General features: G+C 44.1%; 2 protein-coding genes across 3 annotated transcripts; one reads left to right on the forward strand and one right to left on the reverse strand.

The window, feature by feature from the left end:
• Positions 1-223: 223 nt before the first annotated feature.
• trappc5 (trafficking protein particle complex subunit 5) lies at positions 224-3,022 on the reverse strand. Of its 2 annotated transcripts, none has more exons than XM_079232562.1 (3): positions 2,941-3,022; positions 2,035-2,337; positions 224-1,517 (listed from the first exon to the last, which is right to left on the reverse strand). In XM_079232562.1, exons 2-3 carry the CDS (start codon positions 2,302-2,304, stop codon positions 1,221-1,223), a joined length of 567 nt encoding a protein of 188 aa, XP_079088688.1. In that variant the 5' UTR covers positions 2,305-2,337; positions 2,941-3,022; the 3' UTR covers positions 224-1,220. The 2 variants fall into 2 exon arrangements, with proteins under 2 accessions (XP_079088688.1, XP_079088689.1); XM_079232563.1 differs by having other exon boundaries at positions 2,035-2,307; positions 2,941-2,985.
• Positions 3,023-7,640: 4,618 nt separating this feature from the next.
• Positions 7,641-10,256, forward strand: pglyrp6 (peptidoglycan recognition protein 6; the record flags this gene model as incomplete). The annotated part of the gene is made up of 5 exons (XM_079233031.1): positions 7,641-7,707; positions 8,403-9,206; positions 9,292-9,502; positions 9,585-9,879; positions 10,211-10,256. 5 exons carry the CDS (start codon positions 7,641-7,643, stop codon positions 10,229-10,231), a joined length of 1,398 nt encoding a protein of 465 aa, XP_079089157.1. The 3' UTR covers positions 10,232-10,256.
• Between the last annotated feature and the right edge of the window lie 1,206 nt (positions 10,257-11,462).

Raw genomic sequence — 11,462 nt, forward strand, 5'->3', positions numbered from 1 at the left:
TGAAACGTTACTTGCGTCGCGGAAAGTTTGAAAAAAAAAATATATATATATTGCCGCGCGAGGCCTCCTGTCCCTGCGAGGCCCCCCCGCGGTGCGGGGGATGCGGGGGTAATCTCTACGGGCCTGGTTACCTGGTAATGCTTTTAGCCACTTGGTCAACAGGACGCCCCGATTTCAACATGAAACCACAGCAACCAAAAAGTTATTTCATTATTTGGATTTTTCACATTTTATTGATTGCGTTCAACGCCTCCGTCACGCTACCAGGAATAACATTCTGGGTGGAGGAAAGGAGGAATGCTGAAGCCTTTATTCACTTTTTATATTTTGTCGGCCTGAAAGTATTTAAATTTGCCAAAATGCAGAGTCGAAAGATATTGTAGCCAGCTCATAAAACTCCATGTGTACGTTTTGTTACGTTAGTAATAACACCAAAGTCACACGCTAAATAAAATAACAATATATTCAAATAAAAACGGTGACGATGAGACCTCTGTGTCGTCAATGGCAGCTACGGCCCTGACTATAAATCTATTTCAGAGATGAAACACGCAGCTGAAGTTACACTGGAATGAAGAATAGAAGAAGAAGAAAAACCTGGACCTCTGTCTGTTAACTACAATATGTTGTAGCCTTTAAAGCGGTGTTGTGACACTATCTTTTATTATCATTCTATGAACCAGGAACGCTCTAATTATTTGGCCTCCATTTAGTTGGTTCACTTTCATCCTATGAGGCAACGGCTGCACATTACAATCACTTTCATCATCAAATAATCTGTTTGTGCGTTTCTTCGATTCATTGTCTGTAAAAAAAAAAAAAAAGTGTAAATAAGGGCCGTCACAATTTCCCAGAGCCCAAGGGGACATTATTTAATTTAAGTTATTTTACCATGTGGTCACAGTATTACCCAATATCTCCATTTGCCCCCGAATCATCAGTGATGTGACAATGTGACGTGAAACTACAAATAAAAAGTGACCTTGAGTAAACTATTTTGCGTCACTTCATGAGGTACGACAGGAGTGAGATGATCCACAAACAAACAAAAAGGATTGAACCAACGAGCTGCATGTTTCCCGCTCTAGCCGTGGCTCAGCTTGGGGCAGTCGTCCGTCCATAAAGTCCATCCTGTCTCAGTCACCACAAGAAGTTCAGTCAGGGACAAACACCTGGACCCGGATGACTTCACGTCTTACTGGGTGGATCTCCGGTCTTCCTCATCTGCCGTCCAGAGCCTTGTCCCTGGCTATGACCGACTCGTTAAACTTGATCATCAGCGTGGTGCCCTTGTGCCAGTGGGCGGTGACCTTGGCGGGGAAGCCGCTGTGCGTGAGGATGGCCTCCACGACGCCCGCCGTGAAGGCGGCGCAGTTCAGGCTGCTGTTCTCCTTGGGAACAGAGATGTACGCGTTGATGAGCGGCTCCTTTTCGATGATGTAGTAAGTCTTGTCGTCGTCGTTGGCCTGCTCCAGCTTGTCGGCTTCCTTCCCGAACAAAGACTTCCAAACATTGACCTAAAACAAAACAACCACACAGTTAGTTTAAACGTTACTTAACTAAAAAAAACATCGGCGGAAGTGTCAGTGGCAAGACTAATGCCTTGTTCGCACCAAAAGAGTTGCAAATGTTTTTGTTTACTCGCTTGACTTTATGTGGTTAATTCACTTTTTCGTAACCATTCGCTGCGGAAAGGGGGCGGGGCTTATTTCAGTGGTCTCTGTGAACACTGCCAGGCACCAGGAAGTGTACAACATGTCATCACCACCTGTACTAGATACAGCTCAGAAAGGAGGGCCATGCTGGGAGAAATGGAAGGACGGGATGAAAGGAAGAGAGCTAAGGAATATAATAGAGTGGTAAGCTGGGAAGAAGGTGCTTGGCCAAGTTTTTGCGAGCAACAGGACTGATGGGGAAAGTGTAGGAGTTGGGAACCGGAAGATGGCAGTAATGCAACAGAAAGGATGCAAGCTGCCATTAAAAAACACAGAAGAAGAAGAAGAAACCATCGGCGGGTGTTTTCCGTTTGCTCACCTTGATGAAGAGCAGCATGTTCAGCACTTTGGTCTCCCTCTTGCCGTTCTTCTCCCTCAGCACCAGCACGTCCAGCAGGCTGGCTCCGACGCTCTGGCCCATGTCCGCCAGGCGCGTCTGCAGCTCCGACACCGAGTACACGCGGCTCTGGCAGTACTGGACCATCTCCGAGAACAGGAGGGCGAACGCGCTCACGCTGACCTCGGTCTTGGGCCGGGTCAGGGGTCGCTCCAAGATGTTGGACTTGCCTCGGGTGAACCGCGTGTCCATTTTCTGTCGGTGGTCCACGGCACAGGTTAGTATCTACAGACACACACAGAGGCAGCCCATTCATAACTAGTTAGTGTAGTTATGCTACAGGGAAGCACTGGATACACATGTACTGTATTTTTAAATGAGTTTAGAGGTTTTCTATTAATTTTATGGATTAAAACATGATCTCTAGCAACTCTTTACATTTAAAAAGGAGATTTTTGGGCCCATTGCTGTGTGAAATATTCAAATGACTTATCACAGCTAATGTTCTGTTGATCAACCAATTAAATGAACTCACTAATTTACCATCAATGACTTTATATTGATCACACGTCACATTCTCCACGATGGCGTGTCATCGGTTCAGTAGAATAAGAGATAAGATATAAGATACACATTATTTACATGACCTCCCGCGGTGCTCACTGAGCCTCTAAGAGCCTTCAGAACCAGCAGACAGCTGATCGCCGATGACGTTAGCCGTTAGCTACCCGAGCCAAACATGCTAGCGGGTACTTTCCTGTTGAAACAAACTAACTGCACGCGAGCCCTTCCAGCTGTGGGTCACGTGCACGTTTAAAAGAAACAACACAAACACAGAGGAGAGCACGTAGTTACACATAGGACGTATTTCTTGAAGGATAAACATACCGTGCTGAGGAATAGACGAGCGACTGAACAGGATCTTCCGTCTTCTTCTTCTTCTTCGGCTACTTTCTCAATCGTCTCGACTTGAACCAGGTTTACATTGCGCGGCGCCTCCTAGCGGACCGGAGCGTCACCGCATCAACAAAGACTGCAGTTACCTGTAGTGGACATATACACAGTGCTTGTTTAGGCTACAGTGTATGTAAAACAGTTAAAGAAAACTGTAGTTTTTCGAAGTTTATATATATATATTGTCTCATGTGCAATTTTCTTCTAACTATTTACAACGCCATCCGTGTCTTGTCATGACCTACTCTCATAGGCCTCCATTCTAACCCTCCTGTTACCTTTGGGGTCAATTTAACACCATTCAATGTTTAAAGTCTCTAAATAAATGATTGAAATCATTTTTTTTGCTTAATATTTCATGATGTTTCCTAATTTAATGGGGACAACTGGGTGAACATAAAATGAACATGATGATATGTTTTCAATGTCCTGTACACATCTCGTACGCAACAGTGTTCTTTGGGGTCAATTTGACCCCAGGCTGCTTTTCACTGTGCAAAACATATAAGAAATATTAACATTTTACATTTTTGTTTTGGATGATATTGAGGTCACTATAAAATGCAATTTTATAATCTTAAGAAAGCTTTAGGGCCCAAACCTTACATCAAGTATATATGCAGTAAATATATAAAATGAAATAAATAACTAAGTTAAAATAAAAGATACCGAAATGAAAAGAAATTGAAAGTAGAAGGTTGACATTCATATCAAAGCAGGATTTACAAGTTGGCTTAGCAATGGTATTCCTCATAATACAGCTCAGCTTTGTTACCACAACTCCTCTCAGTTGTTCAAGTATGGAGGTATAATGTAACACAAGTCCATCTTCTTGTAAAGGTATCTATTGTCATTTATACATTTGCAGTCATTTGTTCCATTGTATGAACCTGTTTTAGGCTCTGTCTCCACTGAGTTATGGTTGGTGGTTTTGCATCTTTCCAGTTCACAGTTATAATTTTCCTGGCAATCATTAAAAGTATACGCAAAACATACCTCAGGTCGGTGTCCCCTAAATCTCGAGTCAGCTAAATGAAATGTAATTTAATGTAATGTGTTGCAATATCAAATTTTTATTTCTATTCAATGTGGCATAGCCCTTGAGAGTGAGCTTGGTCCTTCAAGTGTTTTTTTTTATTATTGTCCAAATCTTCAGTGTGTGTTTTCATCCATTCGTTTTCAATTTCTATTTTATTAAAGGATTTAAAACTCAAAACTCCGATATACAGTATGTATGTGTATTTCCAATATATGTATGTGTATTTGCATTACTGATAGTCTGTTACTCTTAAAGTTATGATAAATCTGTGTCGCTACATTTATACAGTATTTTTCACCACCTTTACCCACAGAAACACATGCACATCAGCACAACGCATGCTGCAGGCCCTCGCGTCCGACCCAAAGGACCCATGAGCTTTACTCACTATAAACACACATTCACCTCCTCAACCATTTCAGTTTCTATTGCAGATGAATAAACAAAACAATTAATCAATAAAAAACGTTTATTTACAAAGGGTAATCTAACCTGCTACTTTCCCATTTAAGTCCCCACAAATAAAAGATAGACAATAATACACATTCAATACATTTGTTGCATTTTTTTAAACACAGAATTAAAATAGCATTAACATTGAAACAGAATTCAAATAGCATTAACATTGAAACAGAATTAAAATAGCAGTAAGATAGAATTCAAATAGCATTAACATTTTAACATTTAATTAAAACAGCATTAACATTTTAACATTTAATTAAAACAGTAACAAGAACATTGTAATAAAACTGCATCACAGTCACAGAGAAAAAGTGTTATATCGTATACAGACAGACAGACAGACGTAAAGACAGAGAGACAGACAGACAGACAGACTTAAAGACAGACAGACAGACAGACAGACAGACGTAAAGGCAGACATCATAATCCACACCAGGCCCAGCTTGAAGCACCAAACACCGACACAGAAGCAGGCTCCACCCGGCTTCAGTACCTTGGCCTGGTCTTCCCTCAACGGACCGTTGTTGTTATCCAGGTATGTCAAGAGGTCCACACAGGGGAAAGGTCTCTCCATGATCACTGAACTAGACAACGCAACAATGTGTTATTGTCAGTCAGTCTTACTTATATCTCATTGTAAAACCTGGACTAACATTTTGTAAACAGCATTTTGCAGCTGACAAACAGTATCACTGCAAACATGTATCATAAACCAGGGAAGCCAAGCGGAGGTCGAAGCCCCCGACAACAAAGAGCGATCTTCGATCACTTCGATGCCGAATATGCTGCTGGGAGTCAACGCGGGTGCCGCTACGCGCCGGCTGTTGGTCACGGGGTCGTCGGCTCTTTCTGATTCATCAGTTGACTGTTGACCAAATCTCTTCATATTTCACACAAGTTGGTGTGTCACTGCTTCATGTGAACTTCCTGCATAGACACGCATGTGCAATGTCCAATATTTCTTTAAATCATAATCATTATTACAAACAGTATGTGTGCCACACACACACACACACACACACAATTTCCAATTTCCTCTCATTAGCCCCGGGTCGTCCTGTGTGTAATATAAATGTGTAGGAAGATGTACAGTGTGAGGTCATTGAAAATGTTTTCTGATTTATGTTCTTCAGGGTTATGTAAGGTTTGGGCCCTAAAGCTTTTTTAAGATTATAAAACTGCATGTTATAGTGACCTCAATATCATCCAAAACTCATGTGTGTAAAATGTTAATATTTCTTATATGTTTTGCACAGTGAAAAGCAGCCTGGGGTCAAATTGACCCAAAGAACACTGATGCGTACGAGATGTGTACAGGACATTGAAAACATATCATGTTCATTTTATGTTCACCCAGTTGTCCCCATTAAATTAGGAAAAGTCATGAAATATTAAGCCAAAAAAAAGATGTCAATCATTTATTTAGAGACATTAAACATTGAATGGGATCAAATTGTCCCCAAAGGTAACAGGAGGGTTAATAGTCTTGAATATACATTTTTCCAGATACTTTTATTAGATTGTATTTGACGTCTCTTTTAATGTCATTTTGAAGTGAATTGCATGTTTTCTTGTCCTCAAGCTGCTCGTTAGAGACGCTTCAACTCAGTTAATGGGTGTCCATTGATCAGCAGAGAAACATGGGCTAACTTTTATGTAATCATAAACTTTTATGTAATCATAAGAGCCTTAACTGAGCCAACACAGAGTGATACAAGGTATTCTTCCTGTTTCCGGAAACATTGGAACAAGTGTCTCTATGTTTTTAACCACAAGTGACTTTTTGACTGATTGTGATTATACCCGTGTCCTCGTATTGTATTGTATTTTTTCTATATGGACCTTTTGCTATATGGACCTATGAGTCTGGAATAAAAGGAATATATAACTCTGTCACTTTTATCTCTTGTTCCTGGCAAAATATCAAGGTCACCTGAAAATAGAACTTACTGGCATGTCTTATATAATCAATATAAACAACTTAATATTGCCAAACTTTCTACTTAATGTTTCCTCTAGGTGAATAAAGGTCATGCGAGGTCATCGTGTAAACCGATTGTATTTTTATGAAGCTGAGCAATGTTGGGGAAACAAAACAAAAAAAAAGAGTAACACAACTGTTGGAGTTGTCCCATACAAAAGTCCCAAAACGTGTCTCAAATATATTTACATCTCCTACATGTTGGATGCGTCACAAGATGCGTTCGCTCGTTTCCAAAAGAATCTCATTCACGGACCATTATCACAGCAGGTATGGTGACTATTCCAGCAAACAGTTATTAGTGTCATGCTTGTGGAGCCACCTTATCGTTCTTGTTCCTGCCTCTAAAAGGTCTTTACTATGACAGATTACCGTAATTACTAATTACACATTGATATCTTTGACCTTTGTTATTGGCATCCCCGACCTTCTGCAATGGATTTCCCAGTCCAGCCTTGGACTACGACTACTTCCTCTTCTTGTCCTCACGTGCCAGCTGCAGCCTAAACTCTGAGTCCCTGAGTCTTTTGGTCCCAACCCTTGTTGTGCGCCTTTCATTGCTGCATTTTCAAGACAAAACCTTTAAAAAAAAAACAATCAACGATGAATAAAATCAGCGTGCGGATACTTTTTTTGTTTGTGTCACTGCTGCCCGTCAGACAAACGTGATTCGTGGTTGTGGGACTTCCCCAGTTTTGCAGCCTGGCTCCGTGTTCCTCAGAACATGAACCGGAACACGCTTATTGCCTCAGAGAGGACTGCCGGTGATTTGTACTGCAGAGAGGAGCTCGCCGCCGCCGCCGGCTGCTGCTGCTTTTTATTCCCAGAAGGTTTTTTTTTCTCCTTTCACAAGCTGCGGCCGCATTAACGAGGACACTGAGATTTAATGCGGAACTTGGGAGTTTCTCAAAAGAGCCCGCGCCCGCCGGTGTGCGTGGAAAGACCTTGAGCGGAAAGGACAAAAAAAAAAAAAAGACTCAGACTCGCACTGCAGGTGTCAGATTCCCACACTGCTCAGCGGGCCACGCCGAAGGGCTGAACTACAGTAAGTCAACAGTTGCATAACCGCCCGCTCATTATGCACGGGGGAACTTGTATAAATATCAGGAGGCGGCGAGCGGAGCGGACATTCAGAGCCGCTCACACCTCAGGATGGATAAAGGCTGCTGGAGGCCCGCCCTGGCCCTTGTTGTGGTGTTGCTGAGCACGTATGCGGAAGGTAATGCCGTTTGCTTTATCACCTGTTCAGTGAGATGCATTTGTAATGTGGCAGGACAGAAGCTGGACTGACTCCAGTGCATTTATGATTTTTTTTGTTCCCCGTTTCGTTTGAAAATTCTTCAGCTGAGATTCTTTACAATTGTGCGCCACTTGGAAACTTTTCCTCTGACTCGTTTTGATTCTGTCGGGCCTGAAGCTCAAGTCGTCCATGTAGAGGGTTCATGACGAATAAGGATTCTAAAAAAAAAATTCTATAAAAATGTTTTTCCAAAATGTATGTAATGTATATTTTTTTATGTCTGAAACATTGTGCTTTAACTCATTTGTTACCTAACTTTTCATAGTGTTTTAAATAGTTTTTAACAGTATTTTTTAACTTTACAGGCTAAAAATGGTCGAGTGACGCAACCACATATTTGTAAAAAAAAATAAAAATTTCTAAAAGAAAAATCCAAACTGAAATTTGGGTAAATTATCCCTTGGAGTATCTACAGTGCCAAAAACATAAAACAATATATATTATCTGAATGAACTGAAAATATATTTAAACTGATTAGGTTTTATAGAATTAAACGTCATGAATTGATAAAACATTTTTATAATATGTCTGAATAATAGATTCAGACACAAAAATCTGCATGTCATGCGTCATGGAGGTCGTGTCATCCGAGTGTTTCCTGTCCTTGTCCCCAGCTACGTCTTCCCGCCACATGGATGACTTCATCGCGGCGGTGAGGCGGCTGGAGGCCGGCGACCCCGGGTCCGGCCCGCTGGCCGCGCTGAGGAGGCTGCGCGGCGCCGCCGGCCTCAACGACGCGTTCGTCCGGCATTTCCTCGGCAACGCCGACTCCGGCGGTCCCGAATTAGACGCGAGCCTCTCGGGTTACCTCAGCGCGGCTGTGCATCACAGGGTCACCGAGGACGGCAAAGAGGAAGGCGTCGTCCTGACGCCCGACGGCACCACCGTCGCCCTCGCGCCCCTCCTCTTAGGAATCGAGGCCGGTTTCCTCGCCAGGACGCCGGGCCGCGTGCGGGGCCTGTTGCAGCTCACGCTGGCCAAAGAGCTGGACAGCGCTCCTCTCCTGGGACCCGACGGCTGCTGGGACAGCGTCGCCTCCCCTCAAGTCTTCACCCTCCTCGGCAGCCCCTCCGCGCTCACCGCCGCTAGGGTCAACGGAGGCATGGACGGCGTGGTTCTCGGGATGGACGTCTCCGACAAAGGCCGGCGCCCCCTCTCGCTCAGCGGCCTGCTGACGGAGTACTACGGCCGCCCGCTGCGCGGCGAAGGACTGGACGGCGCCCCGCGCCTCGTCAGCCGGCGCCGCAGGGAGAACTTCAGGGGGCTGGCCGCCCCTCCGGAGCTGGCCAGACAGGTGGTGAAGGCGGCGGAGCTGCGGCGAAGACTGACGGGCCGCGAGAAGATGGCGCCGAAGGAGAAGAAGCAGCTGGCGGCGTTGGTGAAGGAGGGAATGAAAGAGTTCGTCCATCAGTACGTCGGTGAGTGAAAGGATTCTCAAATCAAACGGTCTCTCAAAGTGATTATTATCCTGCGCTCGCTCACACGTCCCCGATCCCGTTTCAGATTGCCCGCCCATCATCCCTCGCTGCATGTGGGGCGCAGAGCCGTACAGAGGAACGCCCACCAACCTGACCCTCCCGCTCTCCTTCATGTACATCCACCACACCCACTCGCCGGGCCAGCCCTGCCTGACCTTCCAGCAGTGCGCCGCCGACATGCGCTCCATGCAGCGCTTCCACCAGGACGACAGAGGCTGGGACGACATCGGATACAGGTACAGCCTCGTGTCACGAGAGGGAAATCCAGCACCGCGACTCACATATATCTAACTTTGCCCCCCTGTGGTCCCTCAAAAGCTTCGTCGCGGGCTCCGACGGGTACATCTACGAGGGCCGAGGCTGGCTCCAGCGCGGGGCCCACACCCTGGGACACAACTCCGTGGGCTACGGGGTTTCCTTCATCGGCGACTACGCCGCGGCGCTGCCTTCCCAGCATGCCATGGGGCTGGTGAGGGATCAGCTGGCATCCTGCGCCGTCGGCGGCGGGAGACTGGTCGCCGACTTCGTCCTGCAGGGCCACAGACAGGTGGTGAACACTTCCTGTCCCGGAGACGCTTTCTACGATGAGATCAGAGGCTGGGAACACTTCGGGGTAACAAGCTTGAATATTCTAATATAATTGCCCTGAAGGAAGAGTCTGCAGCCTTTTTTCCATCAGGGCGTGTCCCCTAGCTATGTCTCCTAATCCTAATCTAATAGTAATCTTAATTACTATTTAAAGCTCAAAGAGGTCTAATTCTATAATATGAGAATAAAAAAAGAGGCCATTTCACTGCAGAATAGGTACGTTTGATACCTTCAGTGAATTCTGATAATACTGTACTAATAATGTAATAATGTGTTGTTACTTTTACATTCATACACGTTCTGAATACACTGCATACCGGTTTCACTGATTTCATTCCCTATTTCCTTCCATTTAGGAGGTGAAGAAAGGAAAATGATCTGCTTGGCCAGAGAGAGAGAGAGCCTCGAGGGAACCAAAAACTCAAACCAAATAAATATGTTTTTTCTTATGTCCTCATTGTTGCCGCTTCCTTTTCAACACTATGACGTGTGCTGCATTACATCTGGTGTGAATGTTCCTGTGAAACGCAGTCAGGAAAGTAACTAAGTACATTTACTCATCCTGTCCCGAGGTATTTATATTTGACTTATTACGATTATATTCTACTTTATACCTAAACTCTGCTACAATTCAGTCGTAAATATTGTACTTTTTACTCCACTACATTTATTTGATAATTTGCTCGTTACTTTCCGGCTTCATGTTATTAAAACAAAAGGTAATCAACAAAGTTATTATTATGTAATACATATATTATATGTAAAGATATTACATTCACAAGCTACCCAGCAGTATATCCAGACGCATTAGTAATGTTTACACATTAATGCACCAATGATTAAAATCTAATTTTGTATAACAGTACATGGAGAATTAGTACTTTTACATTTAGTGGCCTGCTTAAAAGTATATTTGGACGCTAATATTTTCGTATTTTTACTTAAGTAAAACATGTGCAATGCTGTACATTTACTTGTGACAAGTATTGTCTCCTCTGTGGTATAAATACTTCACTATCAGTACTTGATGGAAAGTGTCCTTGACGGTACACAACACAGTTCCACCTCGGGCCAGCAGAGGGCGCCAGACCACTATAATCACAATAACCAGCAGTGAGGCGTGTTTTTGATTTACAACATTTATAATATTGTATATTACAATAACTAAAGACAAACTGGTGCAGCTGTCCTCGCCTCAACGCGAGGGACACACCTGTGAGGTGTTTTATAAACTGTTGTTCCACAAAGTGGTGCAACGCTGCTACTAACTGACACTAAATTGCCACCAAAATGACAATTAAAACGTCACCTGTCTCCAGAAGGCGATGCCCGGCTCCGTGAAACGTCCCCGCGCGGCCTGCGGACCCCGTGTGTAGTCTCGTGTTATCTCGCAGACCGAAGTGTCGTCGCGACCCCAAAACGCGTAATAACCCAAAAACCTTTTCGCACGCGCCGGCGTCGCAACGAGAACACAAACCGAGAAGAAAAAAAGGGAAGAAGAAAAAAGAAAAAAAAAGAAAGAAAAGTTGAACTTACTCAACTTGACCCTGTTCGTTTGCGACTCGGGGGAAGAAAAAAAAAACTCTTTTCCCCGTCGCCCTCCCCGTC

The sequence above is a fragment of the Taurulus bubalis genome, assembly GCF_910589615.1.
Source record: "Taurulus bubalis genome assembly, chromosome: 17".
Classification (NCBI taxonomy): domain Eukaryota; kingdom Metazoa; phylum Chordata; class Actinopteri; order Perciformes; family Cottidae; genus Taurulus; species Taurulus bubalis.